This window comes from Strix uralensis, chromosome 1 (assembly GCF_047716275.1).
Source record: "Strix uralensis isolate ZFMK-TIS-50842 chromosome 1, bStrUra1, whole genome shotgun sequence".
Classification (NCBI taxonomy): Eukaryota; Metazoa; Chordata; class Aves; order Strigiformes; family Strigidae; genus Strix; species Strix uralensis.
In genome coordinates this window covers 50769947-50788137 of record NC_133972.1, presented here as the reverse complement: position 1 = coordinate 50788137, position 18191 = coordinate 50769947, and the positions used below count along the sequence as shown (strand labels likewise).

The window sequence follows — 18191 nt, the reverse complement described above, 5'->3', positions numbered from 1 at the left end:
GCCAGAGAAGGGTCTCAGGGGGAAGCAGGGCTCTCTGGCTGAGTCCTGTGGTTATCACGCAGTAGGAACAGGGTGGCTGGGTTCTGGCTGCTGCTCCAAAGGCTGTTTGTATGTTTAATGATGGTGAAACAATAAGATTAAACTCATTATGAGCCTTACAGCCAATATGAGATTAACATGACTTGTGTTCCAATATTAATTTTTTACCTCAGTTTGATTTTTAGCTGCAGAAAGTTCTAACATCTTAAACCCTCCCTGCGGGTAACATTAGTTAAGTACTATGCTGTCCTGGGTGTTAATATCCTAGGATTTAAATATAAGCTTGGGGAAGCTGAGTCTGACATATTTTGAATGTTTACACAGAGCATATTATAGCTGCATCTTTATCTTGCAAAGAGATGGTTTAAAATTGTTAAAAGGAAGTTAAATGTGTAGTTACTTCTGGGGCTGTAGAATAGCATCCGTGTATGCAAGATTAGGCACTTCCCGCCCCCAGGGTTTGCAGTTTTGTATTACAGATTATCATTATTGCGTACACTTTCCTGATGAGATTGAGAAATTTCTTTACCTTTAGTGTAAAGCTGCCAAAATACGTTTACCACAGACCTGAAGGCAAATATAATTCTTCCAGAGGCAGCCTCAGGCTTTGGAGGTTTTTTTGCTGAAAGGCAGGCTCAGACTTCCCATGACATCATCAGAGAGATAAAAAGACTAAAAGCTCTTCAAAGCTAGGCCTTAGGCCCTAACATAAATTCTCTTGTGATGGTTTATGTATGTAAAAAATGAATAAATATTTACAAAAATGCAATTTAAATAGAACCTTACCCAACTAGACTTGAAGTTAACTTTTTAATATCACCCATTCTTTTGAATTTAACATAAAAACATTTTAATATAACTTTAAGAAGTTCTTAATTTAAATTTAAGATTTCAGAAGTCAAGGAAGGAACGTGGTATTTTCTCTCTTTCTATATGCCAGGTTTCAGAGAGGTTATCTTGCTTGTTTCGTGCCAAATAGTTACTACCCATAACTCAATAGACATGAAAATTAATTTGCATAACAAGTAACTACACTGTTATTATAACTCTGTACTGCACGTTAACCCAGTCACATACTAATCATAATTTAGTATAAGGTCCTAAATGAAAGACTGCTCAATGTTCTGTTCTCCTCCCACTTTTTCCTTTCTTATTTTTTAGGTTATATTAACACTAAAATTTGTTTAACAGATATCAAAATGTTCTAGGAAAAAACCCATCTTCAATGCTGTAAGTAGAGTACATAAGCTAAGAGTTAGTTTATGCTGGAAATGAGTGAACAGAAATATCACTGAAAAAGAGCCAGGAAAAATCCTGCTGAGCAGCTCTATGATATCAGCATTAAAACTGTAGGGCTGGGAGTCAAGAAATCTTGATTCATCGCAGGCTGCCTTTCTTACTGTGGAGATGCTGCTTTACTTCATGGCCCCTTGTTCTCTACCTTGTAAAACAGAATTATAGGATGATCATATATCTTCAGGTATATAGCGAGAAGCAATTCTGTAGAGTAGTTATTTATCCTGGCCTGAATTCTCTTTACAAAATTCCAGATGTTCAAAGGAAACTTAAGACAGCTTGTTCCCTGAATCATCTGCTGCACCTCCCAAACCTCTGGCTGTACGGTGATTTTCAAGTAGCCTTGAATCAGCAATATGATCTGGAGGAGGTTTTTTGGTTGGGCTAGATTAGACCTACCAGTGGCTGGTCATACTTCAGCCTGGCTCCAGCCTAGTCATCAAATGTCTGGGCACAGGGAGAGGACTTGGCTTGCTCTGTGTCAGTATCCTCCATCAAAGACTCTAGCCCTGTATTTATAAAATTCTTTAAAATCTTATCCACAAGAAGCTGTATGACTATAAAGTAGTTCTTGTTCTTTAATGTTATTAACTGCAACAAGTAATCATGCCCAAAGGTGGTATTTCTGGATAATCTGTAGTGTACAAAACATTGCCATATTATTTCTTTTGTCTTCCTCCTCTCAGAAGGTACTTACTGCGTTATTTCATGTGGTGCAGGCATTAGCCTTCCTTGATTTGAAGAACTGTAATTCAGTGTGCTTTTAATGTGGTAATTTAGATGTACTGTGTTATATGAAGAGCACCGTAGGGCTAAATTTTATTATTAATTTATAGGAACTATTTTTTCCTATAGTAATATGTGAGAACTGGCATTTTAGTAAGTATTATGATGGTACTTTATACATTGAGAGGCATGCTGACCTAGAAGTAACTGCGAGATAACTGCAAGTTTTAATTCCACTGTTGTCATTGGAATTGCTTGTTTTCAGGGGTAACCAGGTCCCAGGAATGACTATAAAGTAGCTGGAGCAAGAAATGCCAGTTTTGTGGCCACTACTACTTTGAGAAAACAATTCAGACTAGAACTAAGATGATGCTCTAATGTGAAAGCAAGTTATGTAACTGATAAAGCAGAACTGCCTTATCATCATTTTTTATGAATGATAGAGCAAAATGAAGCCAATTTAAAAATAAGGCATTATTCTGCTGAAATCTTCACTGTTTCTTTGGGAAATGCTAGATCAGCATTTATTTGATCTATGCAAAAGAGATTTCCATGGGGGAAAAAAATCTTTAAGCTGAAATTTGCAGCTCAACTATGGACAGTGACTAAACTAAAAAGTAAATTTTTATGTAACTTGATTTAAAAGACTAAAAAAATCAGATCATGAATCATTTTAATCTGCTTCAGATATTCAATTAAATCCTTTAAAAATATGATGCACATTCCTCTGAATATAAAACATGTTACTAAATGCAAGTCGACATTTCTAAATTAAGTGCTTGCCACTTCATCAGTGATATAAGCAGAAATGTATTTTTCATTGGATGATGGAAGCAGATGTTTTTATCATCTTGTCACTGTTGTCATGGAAACTTGTGTGTATCATTGTTAAACAGAGTGTACATAAGGATCTAACATTCCTGTGACTTATTATTGCTAGCTATTGTATTTTTAGTGTATTTTCTTCAATGCTGTAGTTAATGCTTAAGAACTTGTAAGTTGCTCTCCTGAATTACAACCATGAACTCAATTACAGCATTAGGCTGTCCAGAGAGCCCTTAGTATAGGGCTTTTTGCTGTAAGACTCTTTTCAGTACAGGGATATTAATAGTTGTATTCCCAAATCCATTGTACCCTATTATAAGTACTTCAAAAATAATATTTACTCTGTTCAATCAGAATATTTTGCCACAGCAGCTTTTTGGAAAGAATGAGCTATCCATCAGTCATTATAAACTCTCTCTCTTGAAAATTATGAATGTTTTCTGAATGTGCGTTTTATATATAAAGTGCTTTGTCTTTGAATACACTGCTAAATTAATTGTACAGCTCTTGTGTATAGTTGTCTTAGCCTGCTGTTCCACGCATGATGGGTTAAGAGGGAAGCTTGACTATGGCAATCCACATTTAAACCTTCTTGGACACAAAGTATGTGCAACTTGTTTTCTTGTTTAAATCTTACGATGGGAGCAATTCACAAAGTAGAAGAAAAGGTAAACTAGTTTCTCCAAACGAGAACTATTTAAGAGTCAGTAATTTTAAGCACAATAAGGGCATTGTATGTTTTACATAATTACAGTTCTATTTTTGTCTTTTGGGATCTGAAGATATTTCAGAATACACCTTCTCCATCAATTATTTATGACTTGAAATTATTTGTCTTGATCAAAAAAATGGTTACTTGAATAAATTTTTCATCATTGAACAAGTGACTTCTGTTACTTCAAATATGTTCATTATGTTTCTATTTTTATCCTGGCCTATTTAGTTTAATCTTTTCTGTTTTGGGGAGTTTTCTGAAGACTGTTCTGAAATGTAAAAGCTATGATTTTAAATAAATGTCAATGAAGAACTTAGCTTTTGTTATAGTGTTAGCTGTCCATAGCAATTTGCTGCAAATTTAACTTACTTGAGAATCATAGTAACATGAAATGTTCCAGAACAGTAAAGTTATAAAGGGTTTTTTAAATTTGTCTGTTACTTATAGTATTACTCTCTTCAGAAGAGAGTATGAGTGAAGTTATGCTATTAGGTCTATCAAAACACAAGAAGTGCAAAAATGTGGAGAACAAAACTCTCAATTAAATACAAGTAAAATAAACCACTGTGGTTTTAGTTTCTAGAAAACTGCATTAAGTAAGTGAAAGTTACAGGCTGGTGAATGTAATTACAACTGAACTTAAATTTTAGGAAAGGCCCAATTTTCTTTTCTGGCTCTGGGAGATCCTGTCAGTTCAGGCAGTTGAATTCAAAGTAATGGCACAAGAAAAATTCCTGGTAAGTACCCATGCTCAGTCTATATGGCTAAGAATACATATGCAAGAGTCTATATATAAGCCAAATATATCTTTCTGTTATTTCAGATTACAGTAAGATGTATATGAATATATAGCCACTGAAAGGAGAAGGGGAGTATCTTTAGCTTTTTCGGATTTATTGAGGCAAAATAGAACTTGTTTATTACTGGCCTCATACCTTTTACCTATGATAATTGGTAATTTTAGATGTGATTTATAACAAGGTAAAATTTCCAAATTCTTATTATATAGTCTTGGCTCTTCCTTCCTTAGGATTTAGGTTTGGATAAAATGAAAATTTTGTGAATGGAAAACTTTGATCTGTTATCTAAACTTTTCTCCATTTGAAAAGTCCTAAGAGAAAAGCTGTAACTTATCTGTTGAATCTCTCTTCTGCTGAATGGGATTTGCTTTTATGGATCCCTCACACAGTAAACCAGGCAGCTGATAATTTCATTTTCTAGCTATCTTCTGTAGAAAAGCCTTTGTGAAATCTGAGCCACAAGTTGCAGGGTAGAGGGATAGCTTGGATGTGTACTACTTTCCACCAGCTACAGGGGACTAGCGTGCAGGTTGCTCAACTACTAGCATACAGAACTAGCATCAGGGCTCCAGTTTTGTAGGTAATAGGAATAAATGTCTTGACTATTCATTGTTTTAATGGTACTATTAAGAGGTGGGGAGTGCTGAAGAACCTCAGCTGCCCAGATAACACTCCAGAGCTGTTATCACCAGTGGACTCCCATACCTAGTTGGACACTTGAGTAAGGGGAGAGGGGTTTTATGACACTTGGCAAGAAAGGGAAATGCCACAGCTATGTCAGAAAGAGTGGATTAAACAGTTGCAATGCAGCCAGACACGGCTGATTCTGGTCTCAGCTCCTGATGCATCAACTTGTGAAGAGAGCTCTAAGACTGGTAGATTTTTCAGGCGTCTGGTTAAATGGAAAATACTGTGGGTGTGTGTGTGTGGAAAGACAAAATTCCCCTGTTGTTGAGGATTTAATTTCCTGACAAATGAAAAATTAGAAAAAAACCCCAGGTGAAACTATATATCCCATTTAGGAAATACCATCTTTGAGGGTTAAAAATTATTGTGCAAATGTAGTAGGCAATTATGAATATTGTCAGAAAAATGAAGCTGAGCTTTTGTGGTTTTTTAGAATGCATTAATATCTGAAAAAGCTTTATGCTGGTTTATTTCAGTGTATTGTTGCTGATCACAGCTAAGGTTACATTGACATGGCACAATCTTGTGCTCTGATAAATACTTCTACTTCTGAATGGGTTCATTTCTCAGGAGAATTAGCTGTGTGGGAAAGAGTTTGTTAACTCAGGCAGTGTCATTCTAGCATAGCTACACTGCTTCTGTAACTAGATTAGATTGGATATTATTATGTGAAACTAGTTGTACCGTATAGACATCTTAAATGCTCTGTCATCAAGATCCAGTTGGGCTAGACAAAGTCTCTGTGAGTATGTGTTTGCAAAAACTGTATTTATGTATTTTCTGGTTTTCTGGGATCCACAAATCGGTAATCTTACATCTTGTTTATATTCATCTTTAAAAATACCATTGTTAATCTCTGCTTTACCAAAACCTTAAATAAAATAACTTTAATTGAATGAAAATTTTAACTTAGAACCATGAGATATTTGAAGGTTTTGAAGTGTTGTTGATAAATGCACTGTTAATGATCTGACAGATACAAGCTTATGGGTAAGCTTTTCTTCTAAATAGAACTCTCTCTTGAATTTTTGTTGTTAATGTTAATTGGTATTTCATGTTCAGGGGAGGTTAAAATTGGCGGGCTGGGATCCCTCACTTCCTTTCTGTTTGTGATTGTGGTGCTGATAGCCTAACTGTGAACTTCCTTGTGCAGGGCTGCTAGTAACTTTCAGTCTGATAGATGGGTATTTCTAGAAATGAGAAGTAATTGAATCTCAGCGCTTACAAATGTCTTCTGTGCTTTTTGAAAAGAGACCACCAGCTGTGTTGTGTTGAATTAATTGTACTTATTTCAGTGATGTGTGTGTCTGTCCAGTAAGAACAGAAAATAACATTTTCAATTCAGGGATGACTGTGGGTTGATTTTTAACTCATTGGAAGCAGGATAGTTAAAACACTAAAACTCTACCTCTGTTCTTACTAGGTTTTAAGTCCAGAATTGAAAGGAGTATATTCATAATGTGTATATGCCTCTCACTATAATGCTGTGCAGATTTTCCAGCCTTGGTCCATAACTTGAAACCTATGTTCAGGTACCCCATGAGGAAGCCTGCTGAATAGGTTTGAGATTGTGACATTTCTGGTACCTTTTCTAGGACAAGCACAGTTTCTGCTCTTCTGTGGAGTGGTAAAGTTCTTTCAGCTCAACAGTACATGTGGATATTGCAGATCTCGGCTTTTGGGATTGTGCCAAAGAAGTCCAACGGCGGTATTGTTTGTTCAGTGACAGAACTGAGCACAACTGCTAAATTGTTATGTGTATCAGGGCCAAAACGAGATGAAGCCTTTTAACTTTCTGGGCTAACATCTCCCAAATGTGTATCTTAAAAGATTGATAAAGGGACAAGGAGATGGCAGGGCTTTGACCAGATGTGGACACAGCTGTGTGTGATCAAAGCAGGAAAGCTGCACAACTGTGTGCCTGAACCATTTGCATGCTGGGCCAACTTGTACTCATGGGGACTTGGGCTCCTTATACCCCATGTTTCTTCCCCTTCTGCCTCCTCAGCAGATAGACATTTAGACCAAGTACTCGAGTAATGTTCTGTGTCAAAAAATAGTGCATTGACACAATCAAATGATTGCCATAAGTGTTGGGAGATTCAGCTGTCTCCTTTCATAGGATAAGGCATATAGTTTGCTTCTAGAAGGCTTGTCTTATCTGTGAAAAGTTGATACACAGTGAAGATTGTGTACTGCAAATGCTGTGCTTCTGTAAACAATCTAGACAACATACAGTAATTTTGATTTTATTGCCGCTTCTTCAACAAAATAACCTCATTCTTAAAGCTAAATTTACACTGAGATGTGAAACATCCATGCAGGGTGGCTGGAAGTAGCAATGTGGAGCTGTGCAACATCCCCTTACAAAATTTGAATGAGTTCATATTGGGTACTTCCCTGAAGAATCCGTTTCTCGCCATTGCGTGCATTTTAAGATATCTATAATGCAATAATAAAATCTATTTTTTGCCCTGTATGCATACAAATATTGTGTATACACAGCTTAGCAGTCCATTACAGTGTTTTCTTAAAATTCTGTACAGTTGGATTTTGTTTAATGGGTGCTGTTTGGTGCCAGAATAAATTACTACTACATTCCATTATATACAGTAGAAAATGGTTCAGAAGTGTCAGTTTGGAGGTTTTGCACATGAAAAGTCATCTTTAATACAACATCCTTCGTAATCGCTTTGGGGGTGTAAAGCTCAGCATTTTAAATAGGTCATTATTCAGAGTAGATTTAGTATTTTTAGAGTAGTTTTTAAAATACCTGTAAAACATACAAAACATTTGCTATGCCAAACATGCCTGCTGATCCTAGTTTATTTATTGCCTCTTATGGAAGTAACCTAAGCTTGTCCTTGACCTGCAGGCTGATAATAGAATCATAATGTGGATGTGGATGTTGTTTACCTTGACTTCAGTAAGGCCTTTGACACCATTTCCCACAGCATTCTCCTGGTGAAACTGACTGCTCGTGGCTTGGATGGCCACACGCTTCGCTGGGTAAAGAACTGGCTGGATGGCCGGGCCCAAAGAGTTGTGGTGAACAGAGTTAAATCCAGTTGGCGGCCGGTCACGAGTGGTGTCCCCCAGGGCTCGGTTTTGGGGCCTCTCCTGTTTAACATCTTTATTGATGATCTAGACGAGGGGATCGAGTGCACCCTCAGTAAGTTTGCAGATGACACCAAGTTGGGTGGGAGTGTTGATCTGCTCGAGGGTAGGGAGGGTCTGCAGAGAGACCTGGACAGGCTGGAGCGATGGGCTAAGGCCAACTGTAGGAGGTTCAATAAGGCCAAATGCCGGGTGCTGCACTTGGGCCACAACAACCCTCAGCAGCGCTACAGGCTTGGGGAGGAGTGGCTGGAGAGCTGCCAGTCAGAGAGGGACCAGGGGGTGTTGATTGACAGCCAGCTGAACATGAGCCAGCAGTGTGCCCAGGTGGCCAAGAAGGCCAATGGTATCCTGGCTTGCATCAGAAATAGCGTGGCCAGCAGGGACAGGGAAGTGATCTTACCCCTGTACTCAGCACTGGTGAGGCCACACCTCGATTGCTGTGTTCAGTTTTGGGCCCCTCACTACAAAAAGCACATTGAATTACTCGAGCGTGTCCAGAGAAGGGCAACGAAGCTGGTGAAAGGTCTGGAGCACATGTTGTACGAGGAGCGGCTGAGGGAACTGGGGTTGTTTAGTCTGGAGAAGAGGAGGCTGAGGGGAGACCTCATTGCCCTCTACAGCTACCTGAAAGGAGGTTGCAGAGAACTGAGGATGAGTCTCTTTAATGAAGTAACAAGCGATAGGACAAGAGGGAGTGGCCTCAAGTTGCACCAGGGAAGGTTTAGACTAGATATTAGGAAACATTTCTTTACAGAACGGGTTGTTAGGCGATGGAATGGGCTGCCCAGGGAGGTGGTGGAGTCCCCATCCCTGGAGGTGTTTAAGAGTCGTGTTGACATAGCGCTGAGGGATATGGTGTAGTTGGGAATGGTCAGTGTTAGGTTAATGGTTGGATGATCTTCAAGGTCTTTTCCAACCTAGATGATTCTGTGATTCTGTGATAATACACTGCTAAACTATGCAACTGTTAAATGGTCATAACAATTTCTTCCCTGAATCATATCTGGATATTTTTAATTTTCAGGCTTGCGTCATTGCACAATAAATGCAATCTGACAGTATTCAGTGTTTTGAGGAGGATGAAAAAAAGTGAAGAATGTTTCTGTGTCATATAGTCTCTTGCTGCATCTGTTATGTGAAGAGTGCCATTTTGAATAACTTGTGTGTGGTTAGTTGATACTGTGATATTTTTTCCCTTGCTCCCTTTGTGCATAGTATTATATTTTTCTTTAATATGATGAGTTATAGCAGCTGTCTTGCAATCCCTGTATTAGGGAAGTTTACATGGGACATAGCATATTTGGATGCTCAGTTATGCCTGATGCAGATGATGTAAAAATGGGAAAAAATGAATTCTACCAAATCAGTTGAAGATCATGCTAAAGAGAAAGCAGATCTTTATTACGCAGAAACCATTACAGGAAAGCCACAATTAATATATAAATTCTGGTATGTCCAGCTGCTGAAAAACCACCAGATACAATGTAAGCATGTTAAAAAGCTGAACAGACCCCTCCTCTCCCCCCAAACCCGAACAGTTTTGACTTCATCATTTTGACCATATTTGCTTTCTGGTGCAAAAAATAGCAAATATTTTCCCATATTCAGCAAGCTTTGCAGCTACTAATAGTTCTTTTTTGCCCTCTGAAATATTTCTCAAGGTCTCCACTTAAAATATTTATTAAATGCAGGAAGGAAGGGGAAATTAACTGCACTGAAAGAATACAGTATTTGCAATATTATCACAAAAATCCCCAAATGAAGCCTTGGTGCTGTGTTTCTGTCTGGCACTTTTGTAGGTACTCTGTCTCCTTAACATGTGGCCCTTGAAATTATGCATGAGTCTGTTTAGGAATATATTTGCTGTGGCCATAATCTTCAAAAATGACCTGTTACTGTGAATACCATCTTGTAAGACTAAACCATTTGTTTCCACAAGGATGAAACATATTGAGCTCCAAAAGTAGTCAGCATAAATTACAGGTAATTCTCACCTATACAAACCAGACTTCTAGTTTCAACCTGAACTTCATCAATGCCAATCCCAATCTGAACTTCAGGAGTTTATATTTGAAATAGAGGAATGAAAAATCTTGAAGCTTATTGTACTATTAGCATATAAAGGATTCTGTCTCTTGATTATTATAGACTGAAAGCAGTTTGTGCCTTTGTTCTTGATATTTTTTTTTCAAATTTTCAGACTAAGTCAAATGCTGTATCTTTCCTCTTCTTTGAAATGTTTCTTTTTCTAAGGAAATGTGTGTTTTTAAATAAGCTCTAAGGACGTGTGGTTGGCACAAGTATTTAAAATTCTTTCGAGGTTTTTTAAGAGCACACATTCCTTATATCTTTTTCTCACTGCAAAGCTGTATAGTGGTGAATCACTTGATAGATAAAGTTCAAAATCATAACCTCTATAAAATGACAAGTATATAAGCTACAGTTTGGAAAGAAAAATAATGTTAAAATGGTGGTTTGTTGGTTTCTCCAGCTGGTCCTGTAATACCTCCTTGCTTGTTTTACAGAAGCAAACGCTGTGACACTATATCCATCGGCATAAGGATATCTTTGAGTTTCATTGCAGCTGGAGTCAATGACTTCATACTGAAAAAGGTTGGTTTTGAGACTACAGACCATGACATTTTTTAACAGTGAAGGAACATTTGTGTTTGTGGAAATTCATAGCCATGTATACTTGTAAGTATACAGATGTGTTTGTATCTATGTACGCGCAGGTTTAAGCTTCAGCTGACATAATATTCAAAGCATTTAAGGAATTTTATATGCTCTCTGGAAAAGGAATGTTTCCTGAAAAATATACTGGAAAATGAGAATAGTGTGCTTTTTTAAATCAAAAAGCTCTATTATTGATATTGATCACAAACTAAAGTTCTGTGATAACTGCTTTTGGAGTTGATGATGTCTTGAATCTTAGAACTGGGCAGTTTTCCCATAACTTTTAAGCCTGTTAATTTTACTAAATTACTTATGAATTAACTGCATCACAGCATTTTAATTGTGTTCATAGTAGTTTTAAAAATAGTTGACTGGGATAGGTCATTTAATTATATTTTATCTGTAAGAAAGCATTAGCTCTGCTGCAACTGATAGCTAGCAAGGCCATCTGCAATGCCTTTCAGTTCACTCACACTGAATTGCTCAGATAAAGACTGTCAAGTGCTGCCTAAATAAGGAAGGAGCCCTGGTAGAGTTAAGTGAAGTGGAAGACACAAATAAAGCATTGATTCCCAGGCATGCTGTAGGGTCTGAGCCATTTCCTACAGTGCTGAACCTTTTTAGAGTTTTCATTGTTGTTTTCTGCAAAGTATTAAAATGCGAGTGTCCGTCATTCAGGATCTCAGGGAAGATGAAAATGAGGATGGGGAAGAAGAAGAAAAGGTGAGTTACACCCCAATAGATTTGAAAAGTATTTATTTCCTTCTATTGTTACCTTTTAGGACAATAAACATGGAATGATTACCTTTCTCTTACAGGTCTTCCTCAAGCCTGTTATTGAGGACAGAAATATGGAACTGGCCCGAAAATGCAGTGAAATAATAAGTGATGTAAGTGATGGTGACTCTTTGCATCCTTACATTTGCATTTCTCTTTTCAAGTGGGTTTATATTAATGATAGATATTTTTTTCAGATATGTGCAGTGCAGCATGTACCCATCCAAGCCTCAAATATAAAAGGACAGAAAATAATAGAAAAGCACAGACTAGTCTGGTACCTTAAATTATCAGCTGCAGAAGGATGAGCTTTTCCGAGCACTTGGACGGTATGAAGCATAAGCCCTAGGCAGAAGAATGTTCCAAAAAGTGGGTCTTGTGGAGGGTGTCTCCCATGAGAACACCTTGGCCAATTTCATCAGGAAGAGGCAGTCTTTTTTCTAGTTCTAGCCTCGTCCTATGAAGTTTGATTGGCTAGAACAGAACTGGCTGCCAATATACATAGCTGTAAGGAGGGAGGATAAAAATAGAACAGATGAATTTTAAGTGTTATCTATTGGTCTCTGGTGATAGATGCTCAAAACTGCTTAGCATATTATTATTGACTTACCTTTAAAGGAATAATCCACTGAAATGATAGAATATCTTTAAAAATTATTTAACTAGCAAGTTCTTAACTTGGTTACTATATATTTTTTAAAACTGTCGATCAGATATAGACATTATATAAACATCTTAGATTGGATCCAAGACATTTTAAATTTGAGTAGATCCAACTGCTTAAATGTAACAACATCAGATTTACCTTGATGGCAGTTTAATTTCTGTGTCCCTCTGGGAAAGTGTGTCTGAAGAGTAACTTTGTCCCTTCATGTGAATGGGAGTGAAGAGTGATATTTCTCCTGTGAGGATGGTGACTGGCAGCAGAGGAGACATTACTGAGAAGAGAGTGACTTGCTTTAACAAGCATTCTTCTAAAGAAACCGAAAAATTAAGTCTAGCATTATGTTGTGTTGTAATCTGATACTTAGCTTTAGGATGTTATTGTTCAAGGTGAATGAGTATGTTCATTTTATGAGAATAGAACATACAGATTCTACACTTAAGGTATAAATTATTAGGGGTTATGTATCAGAAAAGAATAGGTAACTGAGAAAAACAGTATCTGGGATGTGTAGGTGTTACAGTGCTGGCTTGAAAGTGTGACTTGACAAGGTCAAAGTTTTGTCCTTGTCCATATACTGTCCGGTAATACTTCAATTTTCACAGAAAGAGTGCTGAAAATTGCATAGATCCTTAAGAGAACCTACCAAGGTGGCTCCAGTGTAATCTCAAGCTACTTCAGGAAGTAGTAGAGTTTATAATATTTTTACTGATGGTTATCTACAATGCTTGATTTGGCAAAAGAATGGCATATGGTACAATAAGTGCCTGTCAACTCATGTAAAGGCTAAAATGGAAATGGACCTGGAGCACTTATCTGACCTAAAATACGTTTATTGCTTCCATGCAACTTGTTTCTAAACATGGTTACTGTTCTTAAAGGCAAAAACTTCTTGAAAAATGCTGAATTTCTTTAATTGAAAAGGAATTATTGCTGTGCTATGTACCCATTAGGGGTAATGTTGTCTGTGGCTGTTAATTAACTGTTAAATGGAGTGGCTGTATTTTCTCTGATTTTCTGCAACGGTTTGGGAGATAAGGTGAATAACTAAGTCAAGTCAGGTTTCCGAAGCCTGTAATAGTTCAGGAATATGGGCTTTTGCTGAAAACTTGTGATGCATTTAGCCTGCAAGAGAGTTAGATTTTCCTTGAGATAAGTAAAGCATAATGTCATTAATGCTTTCAAAGCAGTAGTAATGTGTAATGGTCCAGACCAATTTAATTTCAAAGAAGAAACTTTGTGTTTAAAAATGGCATCCAGTTTTGGGGCCTTACTCAATCTCTGCTGAAATCAATAGGTGATTCTTCATTGACTTGAATGGAATATGCATAAGGGATGAATTTTGTTTCACAATATTTTTGCTATAATTAGAATTTCTTATGACCACTGAAGTCCTTTGTGCTGGGGGGTAAGTTCCTCACCCTGCACACTTCATTGTGGAGGCCAATAAACTGCAAGGAATTTTCATTCTTGCCTTTGATTTTTGACTCATTAACGTTTAGAACTTTTTATATATTCTTTATCCTTTTTAGCATGAATCTTTACAGAAACTGCTGTTTGTGTGGATGTATCGTTGGTGTACATCTGTACATTTAATGTGCACAGTGGTTTTATGGGCCTTGCAGTTTGGCCCTAAGATGACCTTGGGACATCAGCCTGTGTCCTTGGTGACCACGAGACTGGGTGATTGTACTTTTCTGCCAGTGGAGCTGTCAGCACAGATTCTCCGTCAGAGCGCAGCTCCAGGAGTGCTCATGACTGAGATACTAGGGTTGCGTTATGCTTGCCCTGCATTCTTTGCAGGCTGACTTTAATTTGGCAATATGGTTTTAAAAAAGTGTTATGATGACAGCCCTTAGTGCATGCGTAACTGTCAGCCTTGAACTGTATGTAGGGGAAGTTGTGAAGTGTTTATGTGCTCCGGTTCTTGAGGAAATCCCCATTTTCATTTGAGGTTGGCAGATGTTTGTTCTGTGGCTGTGATACCCCCTGGATTGTTTCTCCCTAAAGCCATTTCATTTAATCTCCCTCCATTATTCCACAGATGTTTTCAGAACTGTCATGTGTGTTTGATTTATATGAATTACCTTCCCTTCCAGGCCTTTTATTTTCCATATTGAAGCTGAGCCTGTCCATTTGCTTGTATTACTCACATTTTGGTAGATTTCATCTCTTCTTTGTTTTGATTGTGTGGTGTGATGTTGTGAGTACTGTTATAAGCAGAGAGGGGAATTATTATATGAGTAGAATGATCATTGACCAAACTATCATAATCCTTTTTGGTAGAGAGGCAAACATTCTGCCTTCTGAAGATTCTGCTGAATTGTGGTAATGTATGGTACCAGTGCTTCTTTTCCCCTGTAGCAAAAAGTAGTACTGTTTGCCATTTAAGTGTCCTTGTATGGAGTCCAACTTTGCTTTTGCATGTCTCTGTTATAAAGCAAGGGCCAAAGAGACCGAGTCAAGTGCAGAAACAGAGTGCCTTACCACTCATACCAATAGGGTTGTGACTACATAATTCAGGGTGGACTTGTTCCTCTGGACTCACCATTACTAGTCACAGCTTCTAATTCAGCAGGACTTTGAGGTCCAAACTGCTGTAAAATGCTGTGGGTCAATCATACTATATGCTTGCCCTGTTCTCATGATTTTTTCCTAGGTTTCTGTGACCACAGAGAGGGGATTTTGTATTAGATGGATCTGTGGTCTTACACAGCTCTTAGTCTTATGAAAGATTATAAATTAGGAAATGTAGAGTTGGAAAGGGAATCCTTAGTGGAAAAAAGTTCCCACTTGGTCTTGCATAAGAGCTAGATAAGAAGGTTCAGACCTTTTTGTGGCTTGTCTAAGTTTAAATGGGCCTTTGAGAGATGACAGTTCTATAATGGATCTTGGCATGGTGACTGTTAACATGGTTACATCATTGATGTTAAGATACTAAGAAGAGTTTATCAAGTATATTCGTATTAAAGTTAGATTAATATGTGCCCCTGAATACAAAGGAAGGGTGGCTGCTTGGATTAAGCTGTTACCATCAAAGCCTTTCCTTTAGCCCCCAGTCTCCTTCTGTGTTTCCTCTCTGAGAAAGCCTGATGGCGCAGGCCATGGGCAAGATGAATTTTCTTGGCGAGCCAGCAAGCTTCAGCCTAAAGGTTGGATGCCTTTGCTTTATAAAGTTGATCTTGCCATATAACATCCATTAAGAAAAAAATGCAATTTGAAGCTTACTGTTTTGGTGGTTGTCTAGGAATTTTAATCCACTTTTACGGGATAGCTGTGCTGCTGGTCAGAGTAGTTTTATGATGAGTCAGGGAGAAGAAAAAGAGATCAGGAGAGAGCTATTAAAAATTGGGCCTTTAGTGAGCTATTGGACTTCAAAAGTGTATCAAAAGAGCAGTGGTGGCTCCAGGCCATCATTTGCAAATTTTTCCTATTATTTGTTTTTTTCACAAGGCTTACCAGATCTACTCAGCCTAAACAGTGTATTTTGTGGTGAAGGGTAACTCACTCGCAGGCAGAATTTCCTATTCAGTATTTTAGACATTTGAGTTTGTAACCCCAAACTTTGAAGAGGAATGTTAGCTTCTCTGTGTATTCCTTCCAGCCATTGGTTATGTTCAGTCATAGTCAACTTCTTAAGCATCTTGCTTACGTCATTTACAATAAATATGCTTTTTAAGTGCAGATGTCATGACTTCATTATATTTGTCCCATTTCATCTTCCAGATTTCTGATTCCAAGTGATGCAGATGCTTCTGTAGCAGAATGGAGTGTGTTGGATCAATGTTTGACAACACATTTTGTTATATGTCCTCTCTAAATTGCTCATTTGAGCCTGCATTTTGTGGCCTCTGTGGATTACTGTCATAAACGTGAATAATAAAGGAGTAAGGAGGTAACATTAGTCCTTTACTGCTTTCGATTATTTTGAAAGCATGACTTCTACATCAGGATAGCTTTGATTGTTTCTTCTAGTCATGTCATCCCCCTGCAATTAAGAGATACCTTAGGAAGCTTTCATGTTTGATTTTTGAATGTAATTATTGCTCTATAATTAAAATGGATATAATTACAGTCAGCTCTCAAATATCTGTGGGTGATTTATCTAGGTTGTGAGCAGCACGACTCTCCATCTCCTCTACCAGAGTCTCAGCTTTACAGGAATTTCTACTGGGAATGATATCAAACCTAACCAGTAGACAGTCAGCTCCGTAGATTTCCCATGTCCCTTCTCAGCCGTTATTGTGAATGAACATAATTCTACGAAGCCTTTTTTTTAAGCTGTGCATATGCACATACATACACACACTGGCAAGTACATGCATGCATGTGTGCAGGCTGAACAGTAAGTGCCTACTCATGTTTATCATAAACCTGCCCTTTTTTGTGTATTGCTGTGTGCTTACCTAGGAGTATGGTGTCACACACAGGTTGCATAAACCATTGGATTCATGGCTCCCTGAATAAAATCATGACACCCATTGTTCACCAAACAGTTTTTGTTTAGAATAGACTGTAATCCACAAAGGCAGACAATATGGTTCGGTAATGAGACGTAGGTTCCTTCAGTAGTCCAAACGTGGATGAGCTCAACAGTAACCAAAATTATTTCCTGTGTGAGGATTTTTTAGTCATCAGTTTGAGATTAATTTGGCATTATCTGAACCATTTTGCGGTGGACGAAAAGTTTGCATCAGAAAGTACAGGAGCTGATTCCATGTACTTTGCTATCCTTCTCATGAATTTTCCAGGTCCCTGTAGAGGAGCGTAGACTAGAACTTGTGATATCCATTAAGGATTCAGAGAAAGAGGAAATTAAGACTGCGTATTTCTGTAATGCTCAGATGCAGATCATATTGCTTCTGTCAGTGCTTGTCAGCAAGTCTAGAGTGCATAAATGCAAGCTGCTGTTGTGCAGAATGTGAAAATGAGGTTAGAGAAATGGTAGCAGATAATAACCATGAAAGCTTAATACTAAATAATTCAATCTGCATTGAACTAAACTATTCATGTACAAAGAAAGAAATGTCACTAAAACCATGTAAGGCTGTCCATGTAAGGTGTCTATCTTCAAAACTTATTTAGTCCATCTCATCATAATTCACCATCTTTCTTCACACAGTTTTTACGTAATAAAGGTCCCTACACATTCACCATATCCATAGACTGTATCCTTCTTACAGTCTTACTAATACAAACATTAACTCTGACTTCATCAGCTGTCATATGGTTATTATACCTGCCTGTATTGTCTGCCTCATGGTAAGAAAAAGGTTGGTTGTCAAAAAAAAAAAAAAAAAAAAAAAGACTTTTTTTTTGTTTGTTTGGTTTTTTTTGTTTTTTTTTTTTTTCAAAATATGTTCTGGTGTTTTGCTTCAAAAATGGTTTCCTTTGTGCATACACATAATTTAAAAAATGGCTTAATTTAAAATTTGGTCTTAAAGAAATTTTGTTATTAATTGCATGTCATGACTGTTGGGGTGCTTTGTAGGCAATGATGTGACAGGGGCCTTCTGCATTTGTTCATGTGAGTCTTGGATTTATACAGAGGCACTTGATGATGTTATACAGATTCTGTGCTTGCTAGGTCTCTGTTAGAAGTTAGTTTAATAATTTTATCTTTCAGATCAAGGATCAAGGAGATCAATTATTCGATTCTTCTTTCTTTAGAGATACTAGAACATGTACAACAGTGGTGAAAATGTGCTGTAGATGTAGAGAAAAATCATATCTTTTTCATCTTTATTATTAAAGAGTACTGTGGCTTTTATGTAGCCCTGGGACTGTGCGTGAGAACTGGGTGTTTATGGCTTAATTTGATCCAGGCTCAGGTATTTGCAAGCCACCCAGCATAGTATCCATGAAT

The 18191-nt window shown here is 37.6% G+C and overlaps 1 protein-coding gene across 10 annotated transcripts in view; it reads left to right on the top strand.

Moving 5' to 3' along the window:
• NEBL (nebulette) overlaps positions 1-18191 on the top strand; it is a 270414-nt gene that overhangs the window by 163001 nt on the left and 89222 nt on the right. For 5 of the 10 annotated variants that reach the window (XM_074865797.1, XM_074865783.1, XM_074865790.1 and 2 more), the window contains exons 1-2: positions 11474-11607; positions 11703-11774. The exons of 2 other annotated variants lie outside the window; for them this stretch is intronic. In XM_074865797.1, the coding sequence (XP_074721898.1) occupies positions 11542-11607; positions 11703-11774 (138 nt within the window). In that variant the 5' untranslated portion in view covers positions 11474-11541. Of the gene's footprint in view, positions 1-10733; positions 10822-11473; positions 11608-11702; positions 11775-18191 lie in introns of those variants that run through there. 3 more of the 10 variants (XM_074865755.1, XM_074865765.1, XM_074865774.1) reach the window with 3 other exon arrangements.